Source organism: Podarcis vaucheri (assembly GCF_965113315.1).
Source record: "Podarcis vaucheri genome assembly, chromosome: 16".
Lineage (NCBI taxonomy): Eukaryota > Metazoa > Chordata > Lepidosauria > Squamata > Lacertidae > Podarcis > Podarcis vaucheri.
In genome coordinates, this window is record NC_138754.1 from 29,773,715 (window position 1) to 29,789,658 (window position 15,944).

Below are 15,944 nucleotides of genomic sequence, written 5' to 3' on the forward strand. Positions count from 1 at the left end.
TATTTTAATAATTTTTACCCAGCGCTTCTTTACCCGAAAATAAACTTAAAAGTGGTTTGCAGAATAAGATTGATTAAAACATCATGAAATAAAGACAACTCGGAATCCACATTTTGCAAAGGCTATAATAGTAATCTTGCCGTGCTTTGACAGGGCATGGCTGAAAAGCTCTTCTTGACTGTAGAGTAGTTGGAAAACATTCAGGTGACCACAAAGATAAGCACTAGACATTTAAAGGTTTTTGCAAGCCCTGTTAACTGATTGGAAATTCTCTTAACAGGTCGCTGGGATGATTAATTACTGTCACGCCACAGGCCGCACCTCAGATCTCAGTAAACTAATGATCAAGCAGCTCAACGAGGCCCTGGACCCAGGCCAGCCTGCGCACTACACTCAAGTCATGTTTAAGATGACAGCCATGTTGATAAGTAGCAGAGGTAAGGACAACAGTTCGATTTTCCTTGCTCTGCCATGTGGACGTGCATAGAGAAGAGAAGCCTCAGAAAAGGAGGCTGAAAGAAGAATTTCAAACTGGTTCTTTTATTTCTCTATAAAAGAGAATTCTGTCTACTGGTTGATGGGCAAATAATTATTCAGCTTTTTACGGATGATTCATTGATTGATTGTTTTGTTTATTTGTTTAATCAATCAATCAGTCTCTTGCCCATGCTTCACCATAAGGTCCCAGGGCACGTTACAGCTATTCATTTAAATATTTGTAGACCACACTTTTTTTGGGGGGGGGATGCATACAACACACAAAATTGCAAAAGCATCACTAAAAGCATCAGTGCCTACCCTTAGACCAGGGGTCTGCAACCCGCGGCTCCGGAGCCGCATGTGGTGTCGAGTTGCAGCTCGGCATCCAAAGAAAAATCAGTCTCACACCATGATAGGTTCCGAAATATGGCTGCTGGTAGGGCTAATGCAGCACAGCTTTTATTGTGTGAAATCAGAAAGATACAAAATACAAGCCAAGCAATTTGTTCTCAGCCAGCAGATAAGGACCTTCGCACTAGATCGTGCGAGCATCAGGCCATGCTACGTTAGCCAATCATATAGGACAGCACGAGTTGTTCACACGCTGTTCATGCTCCAAGGATGCTTCTAGCTATGAAATCACCCTGCAACAATAAGAACTTTGCTCATGCTCTCATGTACAAGCAATCATTTTCCCACATGTCCCCTTTTCTTGTTTATATTATTAGAGGAAAAGAGGGACCATTAGTCCAAATCGTACACTTCATTGCCTAAGCGTCTACACTTTGCAACATAAATTCCTCTTGTAACCCCTGTGGTGGGCCGTGGTCGGTACCACCATGCAGTGCATTGGGAAATCAAAGAGGGTATGCATTGAATGCAACAACACACCATAATGAAGCCAGCAATACATGCAATTACAATCAATAATATTTTTCTTAACCATAATCCATTAGGTAACCAAGAAGACAACCACTCCCATGGATCAAAACCTTCAGGTGGATTCAAAGGATTATGGGCTATCATTTGTTCCATATGATCAATAGTAGCAGAGATATTGGTCGATTGATCAGTTATATACATGCAGCAATGAGAATGAATTAAGGCACAAATTCCACCTTTAGAAGCAAGGATCACATCTAAAGCATAATGATGTTGAAGAACTACATTTCTTATTTCTGATATTTCTTTGTTAATCATTTTTAAAGCCAAAATGGTGGAATTGAACAAATTTTCTGTCCAGTTTGCCAATTTATGCAGATCACGGTAATTCATGGCTGCACCTAAAGAAGGCAGAAGGGACCTAGAGATGGCTGTTCCTGTATATTGAGAAATAGGTGATTGTACTTCCCTTCTGTTACGCAAACGGACCGCTGGGAGCTTATCTATTTTATACACCAAGGGTACCACTATACCTAACGTGCAGGTACCAGAAAAGGCAGAGGGGATTTCTTTGTAGGCACGTGTGCCACAAAATAACCATAAATCAGATTGAAGCAAACATGTAGTTCTGCTGCTCTTTCTCATCCAGTCGAACCAAACATAAAAGTCTCTACACGCAGCTTGTTGTTCATAGGTCATGTAAGTTGTGACATTATTAACTAAAACCTTTGGTCTGCCACTCATGGTTGTAACATTAAGAAAACAAGAAGATCCATTAATGTATTCATATGTCCAATTACAATATGGATAATGACCTAAAATTTTTTTGCTATTATGATTAAAACGAAAACAATAAGGCACTATTTCTGCAAGCAACAAAACACAGGTGATAAACTTATACGATTGTCCTTCATATTATTGCTAATCTTATATGAAGCATTTACTGGAATGCTAGAATACCACCACCAAAAAAAAATTCAAAGCTTTGAGAAGCTTTTTAAAATCATTTTTCTCAGCAGCTAAAAGGCACTAGCCAAGCATATTCCGCTTGCTGTAACTAAAAAGATTGCAACAAGGTCGAGAACAGAGCCCATTGTCTTCGCAAGCCTTGCTAAAGAACCACATTGCAACCCGCTTTCTGTCCGGGAACCATGCCAAAGCACAAAAATGAAACAACTGGAAGACACTGAAATCCCCTCACCCCCTCCCTTGCCAAGAGTCCACAATAGTTCCAAGATAGCCCTCTGTACATGCTCAGGGAAACACATCATAAGGCAGGACTCCTGAGGGAGGAGAAAAAAAAATATCTGGGGGTAAAATCCAAGTGATGCCAATAAGGATGAGAATGGTAAATTAGTCCAATGGCTGTTTCTGAGCAACCTGCGTGATATTTCGTGGCTCGATTATTGGCATGTAAAAACCACAATCCAGAAGAAGTCACACAACCATTTCTTCAGATACAGGAGCCCATTTGCTGTAAATAGGTCTGATGTATTGCTCCTTGTACTGCTGAGTCAAAAGTCCAAGCCCAACGAAACGTGATGACACAGATGGGATGGTTGCTATTAGGAGGCAGCAAAACTGTAATGATGTTTGGTGGTTGAAGTGGCTTCCCAGGGAAAAGGGGGGCCAATGCAGTAGGGGTGAAGATGGCCTTTCAGCGTGCCAGGAAACACTGGAACAGCTGTGGAAGAGCCTCTTCCATTGCAGAGGTGACTGTGATCTTGTCCGCTGGATCCTTATGTCCTTTAAGGGCAGAAAATAGTGGAGACAAAGTGGAGGTGGGCAGGTCCAAATAACTCTTTATCCAATTCAGCTGTCCAAGGATTTGTTGTAAATCCACCAGTCTAAGATGACCAGGAAACTGTAGTTGAGGTGTAACTGGAATGGCTGCAGATGCTGTCAGCTTGTGTCCCAGATACGTAATGGGTAAAGTCTGCTGGATTTTTTCCTTAGCCATTGTCAATCCAACAGGTTGTAGCCTTTGCAGGAATTTGGGACACGGTGGAGGACAAGGCCGTGGCTAGCAGGCCGTGGCTAGCAGTGCCCACTGACTGGCAGGCTTTAAGCATATCAGCAATGGCTATATTTGATGTTGCCATTAGAAGGCGCAGCTCTTGCGTACAGTGCTCATTTGCATTATCAAACACAAGCTGGCGTACAATCGGTTCTTGTGCTGCCAGGTCCTGAACTTGCCGCTTGAAGGTATTATACAAGCGATCAACAAATTGTCCATAGGGCTTTGTAGGGCCCTGTCTGACGCTCCCCCACCAACCATTGCGCTCATTCCTGTCATCAGGGACAGAGGCCAGAGCCTCTTGGGCTGAGGCTGTGGTGGCTGCCCAATACATAGGATCAAGGGCCAACTGTTGGGCAATAGGAAGAAAATTTCCTCCTCCTGTCAGCCCATCGAGAACATCGGTTTGGGTCAGCATGACGGGGGCTGGGGGTGCAGGAGCAATCACAGGGAAGAGATTAGGAGTTGTACAATCAAAACCCAACAATGGGGCAGCGGCGTGGAGAGATTCTTGGAGAGCAGTAGTAGAAGCGGTGCCAGATGCCTTGGGCGGAGGAGGTGGAAGAGCGGGGGGTGCTGCAGAATTTGAAGAATGCAGGGGAGTGACAGGAGGAGCCGAAGGGAAAATGTCCGGCGGTTTAGGAGGTAGGTTTGAGGCAGGCAAAGCGGGAGCCGGGAGGGCGGGCGAAGAAGCTGTTGCAGCAGCCAGAAGAATGTTTGAAGGAGTTAAGCACGACATAGCTTTGTAGACGTTACACCAGGCATGCAAAACCTTGACATCAATCTGAGGATGATTTTGAAAGAAGTGTCCAATTTTTTTCCAATCGTCTAACTCCCAATTTCCGTCCTGGGGGAACCAGGGACAGTGAGTGTCCAGGGCTTTTATAAGGGACTTAAGGTCAGCTTTCCGAACAGCAAGGTTGTTACTGGCCAAAAGGAATTTAAGGTCTTTAAAAAAAATTTTCTGTGGTGCAGAGAGAGACTTTCCCATGATTGCAAGAGTTGCAAAAAGAGCAGGGAGCACTTACCGGAGGGATCCTTAGGAGGATGAGGGAGGCGCCTTTTGCCCTGTCCGGGCGGAGATAAGTGCTGATAAGTCCGTAACGTAGTCCAGAATCACATTCACACGGGAGCTCTCACCAGGGATCCACTACGTGGATGAACGATGCGTCTGCAGCCCTTGCCAGGCGAGGTGAGGCTGAACGTTGTAAAACAGCATGAAGTCCGAAAGAAATCACACGGGAGCACTCACCAGGGATCCACTACGTGGATGAACGACGTGTTGGTGAGTGCTGAATAATGAAAAACAACGTGAAGTCCGAAGGCAGTCACACGGGGCACCAATTGTCGAGTTGCAGCTCGGCATCCAAAGAAAAATCAGTCTCACACCATGATAGGTTCCGAAATATGGCTGCTGGTAGGGCTAATGCAGCACACCCGCCCGCCCGCTACATTGTAAGGGGCATGTATGCTGATCACTGCATTGAAAGGGGGCATGTACGCTGGTCACTGTTTTGAAGGGGAGTGAAGAACACACACACACACAAAAAGGTAGCTTGTTAATTTAACGTTTATTTCTATGAGGAGGAGTAATTCTGAGGGGTCAAACAAAGAAATAATTTTAAAAAGTGACAAAAAAGTTATTTTTATAATGACGAGTTTTGCGGCTCCCAGTTTTTTTTCCTTCGGAAACGGGTCCAAGTGGCTCTTTTTGTCTTAAAGGTTGCAGACCCCTGCCTTAGATCATAGGGTCTCAGGATTAAATAGCTACAGATGCTTATAGTTGAACAAAACGTTTGTGTGATAAATGCAAAATGTTGCTTATTTGTTTTGTAACTTATGCACCACTCCTTTCATTTCTTTCCCGGAGCCCTATTAATTTAAGTGGGTCTACATTAAGTATGACTAAGTCTGGACCCAACCCATTTAAAATACTCTTTTGCTACGTATAAATGTTTCCATTTCAGATACTGACCCTCAGCTCTTGCACCACCTGTGCTGGGGCCCACTGCGAATGTTCAGTGAGCACGGCATGGAAACGGCCATCGCTTGTTGGGAATGGCTGCTCGCTGCCAAGAATGGAATAGAAGTGCCGGTAAGGAAAACAAAAACACTCGCAGCACAATCTGAGATGCGTTTACGCAGAAGTTAATGTCTTAAAAGGTCCCTAGTAACTGTCCCTAGTAACTCTCTTTATGGTTGCAGTCTTAAGAGTCGTTCTCCAGAAGGAATCTGGAGTAAAAATTTGACATAGCTTGAGAGGCACAGAGAGACATGGAGATCACGGTCTTCAACTTCCACTGCCATCTCTGCAATAGTAGTGGCACTTTTAGCCCAGTAGGAGCTGGATAACTATGCGGGTGTGTGTGTGTGTGTGTGCTGTGGTGTAAACCACTGAGCTTCTTGGGCTTGCCAATCAGAAGGTTGGTGGTTCAAATCCATGCGACGGGGTGAGGTCTCCTTGCTCTATCTCGGCTCCTTCCAACCTAGCAGTTCAAAAGCATGCCAGTGCAAGTAGATAAATAGGTACCACTGTAGCGGGAACGTAAACTGCGTTTCTGTGTGCTCTGGTTTCCGTCATGGTGTCCCACTGCACCAGAAGCTGTTTAGTCCTGCTGGCCACATGACCTGGAAAGCTGTCTGTGGACATATGCCGGCTCCCTCAGCCTGAAAGCGAGATGACTATGGCAACCCCATATTCGCCTTTGACTGGACTTAACTGTCAGGTCCTTTTTTACATGTAACTACTGTGCTTGGCATATCACTTCCACACATTGGGTAGTGGTGGTTTGTAAAGATTGTGCCATGATATGTAGAAATGCAGTCAGTTTTTTTTAGCAAGAGTGGATAACTTGGGCCAGTTTTCTTTGAAAGTGGCCTTATATTGTTTTTGGAATACTAGGTGTACACATGCATGCATTTCTGTGTACTAACTAGCATACAGAACCAAAAAATGTGTCTCAAAGTTCACTGTATACCCCAGCACTTAGAACAGAATTTAGACCAGCAAGCAGGAAATGAAGCAAACGTTTGTGTTCCTCTTCCCTCCTGCCTCCCAGTTCATGCGAGAAATGTCAGGGGCCTGGCAAATGACAGTGGAGCAGAAGTTTGGCCTGTTCTCTGCCGAGCGGAAAGAAGCAGATCCCTTAGCTGCTTCAGAAGAGAGCCAGCCCATACCGTGTCCACCAGAGGTCACGCCGCATTACATCTGGATAGAAGTAAGTGCTCCTCTCCTGCAGTCGCTAGATCCTTACAGCAGAGCTGGAGCAATGTCCTGTGCTGGTGGATTGGGCTCACAGGAGTGTCGGGAGGGTACAGATCCAGCAAGCATTCTGGAATGGAAGGAGAGGGTATCCAGGGTTTTGTCAGGGCTAGGATGCCTGACAAGGGAGGCTAGTACAGTGTTTCCCAACCGGTGTTCCGCGGCACACTAGTGTGCCGCGAGACGTTGCCTGGTGTGCCGTGGGAGGGAGGCGGGCGAGTCGGGCGGCGAGAGGCGGGGCGGCGGCAGCGAGGAGAGGCCGCCCAGCGCGGGGCTCTCGCCATCTGCCTGCCTGGCTGCCTGCGTGGCGCTGACGTCACGGGGCTGTAACGTGCCCCACATAGGCACACGCGGGGCGGCGAGCGAGCTCCCTCCCACATCCCATCGCCGCTCGCTTCGGCCGGCCTACTGGGCTGTCGCAGGCGGAAGGCCTGCGCATGCGCGAGGTTTTCGCGCCTTCGGGATTCCCTTCACGCCTTCCTCCTCCCAGGTCCTTGAGAGCGCGGGAAGCGGCAGCGCGAGACCGGCGTTGAGCCTGGTAGGTATTGCGCTTGCCAAGGCAGTCATTTGGGAAATGAAAACTTGCAAAGCAAGCAACCAGTTCAATCTGAAGTACGTGTATGCTTAATATCCTGTATCTGAAACCTGTTCTGCCCCCTCCCCCACACTTGGTGCCATTTTCATCTACACATGCAGCAGAGTAAGTTGACCCAGAATAGTACCAATTCAGATGGCAGATGGGAGAATGACAGTGTTGAATGCTTTCCCATGTAGAACAGTCCCTGCAAATAAAAACCTAGCATATTTGGAAGAGGGATGCTAGCCTAACCATTACCTTCTATGCTGTTACTATTTTTTAATTTTTTTTAACATAAGTAAAAAGTGACCTTTCCCCATCTGGCATGGTGGTGTGCCTCGAGATTTTTTTCATGAAACAAGTGTGCCTTTGCCCAAAAAAGGTTGGGAAACACTGGGCTAGTAGCAGATCTTTCAGGACCCTGGACAGAGCCCTTGGCTCAGACAGTTTGCACTGGTAAGAGCTTCCAATACTCTTTCAAGGCTTCCTTGTCTGGGGCCTTAGAGGGGCAGCCTTTGGGCACGAAGCCTAGCATTGAGGGGCTAATGCTGATCACATGCCCTGGGTTAGCAGGACCCTAAAGAGTCACTGAAGGATGCGGGTGGCGCTGCGGGTTAAACCACAGAGCCTAGGGCTTGCCGATCAGAAGGTCGGCGGTTCGAATCCCCGCAACGGAGTGAGCTCCTGTTGTTCGGCCCCTGCTCCTGCCAACCTAGCAGTTCGAAAGCATGCCAGTGCAAATAGATAAATAGGTACCCCTCCGGCGGGAAGGTAAATGGCGTTTCCGTGTGCTGCTCTGGTTCGCCAGAAGCAGCTTAGTCATGCTGGCCACATGACCCGGAAGCTGTACGCCAGCTCCCTCGGCCAATAAAGTGAGATGAGCGTCGCAACCCCAGAGTCGGTCACGACTGGACCTAATGGTCAGGGGTCCCTTTACCTTTTAAAGAGTCACCGACAGTGGATACTAGATGGAGAAAATACATTCTATCAAGGCAGCTGTGTGTTTTCCTTGCATTACATCATTAAAGGACATTGATTTGATATCCACAAACCTAAGGAGTGCTTCTTTAAGTAGCGAACCCTTCCGATGAAATGCTAGACGGCAAAAGTTGTTCCGTTTTCCCCTTGGCAATGCAAGGCCATCAGGTTGGGCTATGACGCCACCTGGTGGTTGAAGGCAGCATGAACATTTTGGGAAGTAGACAGCTCCCAGAACCACTGTCAAACAGCTCTTGCTGTCAGAAAGTTCTTCCTGGTGTTTATATGTCACCTTCTCACAAAACGTCAGGGGAGTGTACAGCAACATTAAAAAAAACAAAACCAGAGCCACTAAAATGACTATCTACTCAGAAAAAAATTAAGCAGATGGCATGGGCTTGTTGGCATAAAGCCTTCAAGAGACTCCTGAAAACTGAAAGCTTGCTGAATCTCTCTGCTGGAACGGTGTTCTGCAGCATGGTGGCAGTAAATGCCTGATTTGTAGTTGAGGCCGTTCCAGTCTCTGTAACACAGGTAACAATTACGATGGCTCCTTCATATGATCTTGGGTGGTCGGGATATGAGGGCTTTCATGTTCTCCCCTTTTGAGATCCTTTAAAGTGTAAGCATGTCTTGTGGGCAGTGAGTTCTGTAGATTTAAAAGCGAGCTTGCAGTCCATGTTTTAATTCTGTTGAGAGAGGCATATAAGCATTTCTCTTGTTGACGCAGTTCCTGGTGCAGAGGTTTGAAATCGCAAAGTACTGTAGCTCTGACCAGGTGGAAATCTTCTCCAGTCTGCTCCAACGATCCCTTTCTCTGAACATTGGGGGATCAAAAGGCAGTATGAATCGGCACGTGGCAGCGATTGGACCACGTTTCAAGTAAGTGGGTGCCTTTCTTTTTTGGGGGTGGGGGTAAAGAAAGAAATAGGAAAATGCAACATGGGAAAGGCTTTGTAACTTGGGTGTATCCTATCCTAGTCCTTGACCAGTCTAGCCTCTGACTCTGTTACAAGGGTAGCCAATATGGTGCCCTCCTGGTATTGTGGACTCCACCACCCATCATCCTTGACCGTTGACCACACTGGCTGGGGCCAGTGGGACTTGGTGTCCTCAGCATCTGGGGACATCATGTTGTTTAGCCTTGCTCTGTTGAACCCAACTATGTGCAAAAGAAAATGAGCCTAGGACAGATCTAGGACCTAGGACGCTGAGGTCCAGCACCGAGGGCCTTCTGGCGGTTCCCTCATTGCGAGAAGCAAAGCTACAGGGAACCAGGCAGAGGGCCTTTTCGGTAGTGGCGCCCGCCCTGTGGAACGCCCTCCCATCAGATGTCAAAATGATAAACAACTACCTGACATTCAGAAGACATCTTAAGGCAGCCCTGTTCAGGGAAGTTTTTAATGTATTATATTTTAGTGTTTTTTGGTTTCTATGGAGAGCCGCCCAGAGTGGCTGGGGAGGCCCAACCAGATGGGCGGGGTACAAATAATAAAAAAAGAAAAAAGAAAAGAAAAAGATCTCTAGTTGGGAGATGGATGTTCACTGCCTCTCTCTTAATAAATTAGCCAAATCCATTGATACGGAGCCATCTTGAAGATGATGGTTCAGCCTAACTCATTGTTTGCACCTCTATTCACCTGACCAAAAGCAAAACCAAACCTATTTCCCGTGTTCTTTGCCACACCTGTGGCGTGAATCATGAATAGAATCCAGGTCAGAGCTATGAAACTTAAATGGGCGTGATTTTTCAGATAAGAATAGGTTTGATTGTCAATTACATTTATGGGACAATGTAATCAGGACACAATCTAGGGTGGGTTAGAGTTGGAACATAGGATTAGCAGTTCTGCAGTTTCCATGTTCCACTTGTCTAAATTATAGATTTTGGAAGTAGTGACTCAGGGAGAGTTAATCCCCCCTTCATCTCTTCTGAGCCGTTCTGCCTTTGCACCACCGAAATCTGGAACTGACCAGCTTTCCTTCAGCACTGGATTTTGACTGTTCTCAATAGAACACCATGAGGTTAAGGGTACAGTGGGATCACATTTCAGGGGGGGGTGCCTTCATTTTTATTATCATTTTAAAAAAGAAAGAGCTTGCACTTGCAGCCTTGGTGCAATAAAACAGGGCTAGGGAATCCCTGTGGCTTTCCAGATGTGTTTTGACTCCAGCATCCACCAGCCGCAGGTGTGATGGGGAGTTGTAGTCTGGCAACATCTGGAAGGCCAAAGGCTTCCCCCCCTGCAATCAGGCATCCTCCATAAAACGTGGCAAGCACTGTGTGTGTTTGCCCCTGTTCAGAGCATGTGTTGTAACAGGCTCCTGAGCCCCGATCAGTAATATATGCTTCTGCATCAGCCCGCACAGGATTATTATTTTTTTTAAAGTGAAATCGGAAACCTGTTAGCATGTGTAGGGAAGAGTATTCGCATTCCTTTTCATGTATTTATTTATTCATTACTTTTGGGATTATTTAGGCTGCTGACTCTGGGGTTGTCCCTGCTTCACGCTGACGTGGTCCCAAATGCAACGATTCGCAATGTCTTGAGAGAGAAGATATATTCAACTGCTTTTGATTATTTCAGGTACTGCTGTGTTTTTGCTCCTTACTTAACATGTGAGAAAGGTAAAGTGGACAATCCAAGCGCCCCCCTTATTTTCTCCCCTGCCCCAACATACCAGCGCAGCAATAAGATATTGCAACTCTGTATGTTTTAGGTAGCTGCCCTGAAAGTGGAAAAGAGCTACGAGTTAAGAAAGGGTGTAATCTTTGAACTGTGCTCCTAATAGCCTGGTTATGTGAATGAGTCTTGGGCTCACCTGCTCCCTTTTTCTCTTTTTCTTTTTCTTTGGAAGTCTTTTACTTCAGTTTTAACTGCAGCATTAAAAAAGAGAGAGTCAACTTTAAGCTATGATTTATGATCCTGGCTTGTTTTCCTGAACCAGGTATGGTTAAGCTGTGGCCCTTCAGATGCTGTTGTACTACAACTCCCATCTTCCCAAGCCAGCATGGTCAATGATCAGAGATGATGGGATTTATAGTCCAGTGATATCTGGAGAGTTGCTGGTTAGCCATCCCTGCCCTAGGTCATAGTTAAGTTTAGCCACAGTTTAAGGTTTGGACAGAACGATAGACCGCAGTTGATTGAAAATGGATGTGAAAGATGACCATGTTTTCCAAGGTTCATTCATGTAAACATTACAGCATAGTTTAGGATTTCATCTCAACCAGGATGTCAGGAAACTGCCATCAGAGGCAAGAGGAGAGGTAAGACGCTCCAATGATGCAGGGGAGGGAACTAGCAAGGAGAGAGAGAGAGCTTCCACTGGGGAAGGAAATCCAAGGGACACCAGGGAGAAAGGGGAGGCTGAGAGTACTGCGGAGGGGAGGCTCCGAGACTCTTCCAGTGAAATCAGCGGAGAGAGCACAGGACCTCCGCTTGGCACGCCTACGCTGCGCAGAAGGCTTCCGCGCAGAGAATCTAGGAGGAGACTTGGAGTCAAGGAATTTTTATGTTGGAAGAAGTTTAGGAAACACCCACTCACGGATTCTGCCAGTGACTGAGACAGTCGCGTTGTAAGGGCTGTCAAACCAGGAAAGGTTTAGCTATACAACCAGCTTGGAGCAGTTTGCAGTTTACGCACAAGCAACCCCAATTCCCATTACACAGGCCATTGTTTCTTACCTGAAGCACCTGCACTCTTCTAATTTATGCTTTGTGTGTTTAAGCTCTGCTCCGAAGTGTCCAACCCAAGGGGAAAAGAGGCTGCGCGAGGATATCATCATCCTAATCAAGTTTTGGACTGCCATGTTCTCTGACAAGAAATATTTGACAGCCAGCCAGCTTGTTCCTCCCGGTGAGCCTTAGATAAGAAAGGATAAAACAACTTTCCTTTCCCTTTTTCAGTTGTCTGGTTCGGTGACGGGACACTTCCTTTTCTTTTTAGATAATCAAGATACACGGAGCAACTTGGACATCACTGTTGGGTCTCGGCAGCAAGCCACCCAGGGATGGATAAATACATACCCTTTGTCCAGCGGCATGTCAACGATCTCCAAAAAATCAGGTCTGTCTCACATGACACTTCCTTATCCTGAGCCCTGCTAAACTCTTCTTAATTTATGTTTTATACTCCCATCCCCTAAAGGAGAACAAAGGGACACACATAATCATTTGATTCTCTGCAAAACCTTTAGAGGATTGTGCGGTCTAGACAGAATGACTTGTTCAAGTTCACCCTGTGAGTTTTCATGGCTGAGTGAGCCTTGACGCAGGATCTCTCCAGTCTTGGTGTGACCCCGTAGCTATTATGCTACATTGGCCTAGTATTACAGGTTTCGGCCGACAACAGTCTGCAAGCTTAAGGTTGTTTTTAGCACTGTTTAAGGTTGTTTTTAGCGGCAATGCAGAAAATTGAACCTGAGGCCTTTTTTATTTATTTATTCCCCCCCCCCAATAAAATTTATTAAGTTTCAAACAGATATAACACATACTATAAAACCAATGCAACAAAAAATAAAATAAAAATAAAACAAATATAACAAGTGATAACCAAAAATATAACCACAAACACATAAACAATAAAAATTAATTAGCTTCCAACTTCATAAACATATTACTTGACTTCCTCTAATCTCTTCCATCTGAATTTCCTTGTAACTGAATGTAGCAGTTTTCCAATATCATTATTCAAAAAACAGTATTCCGATTATAATCAGATTTCTTAACTTTTCTTAACATTCTATGTCTCATTTATTTTTTAATCCTAATTTAATCCTAGGCCTATTTAGTACTTTCAAGTAACTACTAATCTTTAATATTACAATATTTATTCAAATAATCTTTAAATTTCTTCCAATCTTCTTGATATTCCTCTTCTTTCTGGTCGCGGATTGGGCCTTTTTTATAAGAAGCCTGTGTTCTGTGTTTTTAATTTATATATATATATGACCCAGTTTCAAGGGTTGTTGTTGTTGCAAGAACTTGCACAACGTATTGACCTCGGCAAGAGCTGAAAGCAAGGTTTCAAATCCAACCGTTTTACTTTCCTGGTCTGTGCATCTCTAAATGCAGAGAATGCATCATCTTTATCATTATTAATAAGATTTCTTCTCTGTGCTTCACTCTACAGTCCCAGGGCGAGTTATAACACTTTGAAAGTACCATATTCAAATAGTTAAAACAAATTTACAGTCAAGAGAATAGGTGGGGTCATACAAAATACACATCTGAGGGGGCAATGGCCAGTGTAAAGAGTTGTTTCTTCAGCATATGATGATTATTTCAAGGACTTCTCAATTCTGTAGTCAAAGCTGTGTGTCCCCCATGCATAGCAGTTCCACGATGCTGCACTTATATGTGATAGGAAGCCCAAAGCCATGTTGTTCAGCATTGTCTATGGTGATCAGCAGTCGCTCTCTAGGATTTCGGGCAAGAGTCTGAAATAGTCTGCTGCCTCATGAAAGGCACTAAAATAGCACAGCGCTGAAAACCAGTGTCCACAGTGGTTTTGCATGGAATTGGTCCGCCATCAGAAACCCTTACAGAGCAAGAAGATATGAAAAGAGTCTTGAGAAAGCTCACTGTGTTCTTTTTAAGGAATGTCCAAGAAGACCAATCGAGGTACCCAGCTTCACAAGTACTACATGAAAAGGAGAACGTTGCTGTTGTCGCTGCTGGTAAGCTGCTTTTACTTTTTCAGTAGAGTGGATTTGGCTTATACACGTTTGTTAGCCACCAGTAAGGTAAGCAAGAGTTGAGTTAAGGTAGTGAAGGAAAACGCAGGAAGCTGTTCTGTTCCAGGCCAGACTGTTTGTCCATCTAGCCTACGGGCAGACAATATGGTAAAGTCCAGAGGTTGCTGGGCCAGAACTCCCATCATGCCTCCCTCAATGCTGGCTGGGGCTGATGGGAGTTGTAGTTCAACAGCATGTGGAGAACACCAACTTGGCTACCCCAATCTAGTCTAGTCTAGTCTCCTCCATCTGACAGCAGCTTTCCAGGGTCTCTCTAAGGCAGGCTTCCTCAAACTCCGCCCTCCAGATGTTTTGAGACCACAATTCCCATCATCCCTGACCAATGGTCCTGCTAGCTAGGGATCATGGGAGTTGTAGGCCAAAAACATCTGGAGGGCCGAGTTTGAGGAAGCCTGCTATAAGGGGTCTTTCCCATCACCTTGCAACATGATTATTTGAATTGGAGATGTCGTGAATTGGACCTGGAATCTTCTGCATGGAAAGCAGCTGTCCTGCCACAGAGCTGTGGTCCGTCCACGCAATGCATGCATACTATATGAACGATGTTTCATCTTTGATCTGACAGAACTTTGTTTTCTCTCCTTTTATTTATTTATTTTCCCCTCTAAAGGCTACTGAGATCGAACGTCTCATTACATGGTACAATCCTCTCTCATCCCCGGAGCTGGAGCTGGATCAGACTGGGGAGAATAGCGTTGCGAACTGGAGGTCAAAGTACGTCAGCCTGAGTGAGAAGCAGTGGAAAGATAACGTCAATTTGGCGTGGAGTATTTCGCCTTACCTGGCCGTCCAGCTTCCCACCAGGTGAGAGTCCCTGTTTAAGGAGGAGATGAGACTTCATTCCACTCTTCTTTTCAGGGCGGTGACCTTGCTACTTGGACCTTTTGAAGTTGCCGCGAGCCTTGTGAGATATCTGGGCCCGTCTGATTTTGGCATCATGTGAAATGGACCTCTTGATAATATGCTGGCTGCAATATGCCCTCCTGCAGAATGTAGCGATCAGTTGGCCACGAGACTATCTTTGAGTTATCCCGATCCCAACTGTATATGGCTTTGCACACCAATACAAGCACCTCAAACCTAACCTAGGTTGACCATCTCAATGAGAACTACTAGGCCTCTACTTGGCCAATCCATCCTTTGTTCTAAAGGCCAACTCCTTTGGGCCAAAGCTGCAGTACCAAATGACGTTTCTACCACCTCCTGATGACAAGTAGGGAGAAGGGACCGCATCGTGTTCACTGTGTCCCAGTAATCCGTTCAAACTGCTTGTTGCTCTTAGGTTTAAAAACACAGAAGCCATCGGAATGGAAGTGACTCGTCTCGTCCGCTTGGACCCAGGAGCAGTTAGCGATGTGCCAGAAGCAATAAAGGTAAATGTCTGTGCTTGTTCTGGCTGCGCCTGTAACCTAATGCTTACGAACACCACGAGGAACATGTTTGCTGCTCTGAAGATGCTGCTTGTATTAGGCCCAAAGTGATAAGGCATCATTTTCCTGGATGCTGTAGCATCATCTAGCCTTCCTTGAGCTGGATGCCTCTGGATGTTTTGGACTACAGGGCCAGCATCTTGCTTATCTTAATCAAGCTTGCTGGATCATGACCCTTCAGGCTATGCCAGGGGTCCTCACCCTATGGGGGCCTTTGGGGGAATGTGCGGTGGTCAAAACGTCTGACACGGAGCAAATTCTGTGCCATGTAAAAATAAATACAGTGGTACCTCGGGTTACATACGCTTCAGGTTACATACGCTTCAGGTTACAGACTCTGCTAACCCAGAAATAGTCCTTCAGGTTAAGAACTTTGCTTCAGGATGAGAACAGAAATTGGGCTCCGGCGGCGCAGCAGCAGCAGGAGGCCCCATTAGCTAAAGTGGTGCTTCAGGTTAAGAACAGTTTCAGGTTAAGTACAGACTTCCGGAACGAATTAAGTACTTAACCCGAGGTACCACTGTAATCAGATTCCGGTCCCTCTTCTCATGTGAACG

The 15,944-nt window shown here is 45.7% G+C and overlaps 1 protein-coding gene and 1 long non-coding RNA gene across 2 annotated transcripts in view; one reads left to right on the forward strand and one right to left on the reverse strand.

The window, feature by feature from the left end:
* The window catches only part of PI4KA (phosphatidylinositol 4-kinase alpha), a 107,042-nt gene that overhangs the window by 70,874 nt on the left and 20,224 nt on the right, over window positions 1-15,944 (forward strand). Inside the window, exons 31-40 of the mRNA XM_082202973.1 lie at window positions 281-437; window positions 5,347-5,474; window positions 6,439-6,597; window positions 8,927-9,078; window positions 10,677-10,784; window positions 11,930-12,057; window positions 12,148-12,267; window positions 13,800-13,879; window positions 14,568-14,761; window positions 15,240-15,330. Of these exons, the coding sequence (XP_082059099.1) occupies window positions 281-437; window positions 5,347-5,474; window positions 6,439-6,597; window positions 8,927-9,078; window positions 10,677-10,784; window positions 11,930-12,057; window positions 12,148-12,267; window positions 13,800-13,879; window positions 14,568-14,761; window positions 15,240-15,330 (1,317 nt within the window). The remainder of the gene's footprint in view (window positions 1-280; window positions 438-5,346; window positions 5,475-6,438; window positions 6,598-8,926; window positions 9,079-10,676; window positions 10,785-11,929; window positions 12,058-12,147; window positions 12,268-13,799; window positions 13,880-14,567; window positions 14,762-15,239; window positions 15,331-15,944) is intronic.
* On the reverse strand, window positions 1,354-3,285 carry LOC309521247. The gene is made up of 2 exons (XR_014214600.1): window positions 2,116-3,285; window positions 1,354-1,763 (listed from the first exon to the last, which is right to left on the reverse strand). It is a non-coding gene; the product is annotated as an uncharacterized lncRNA (long non-coding RNA).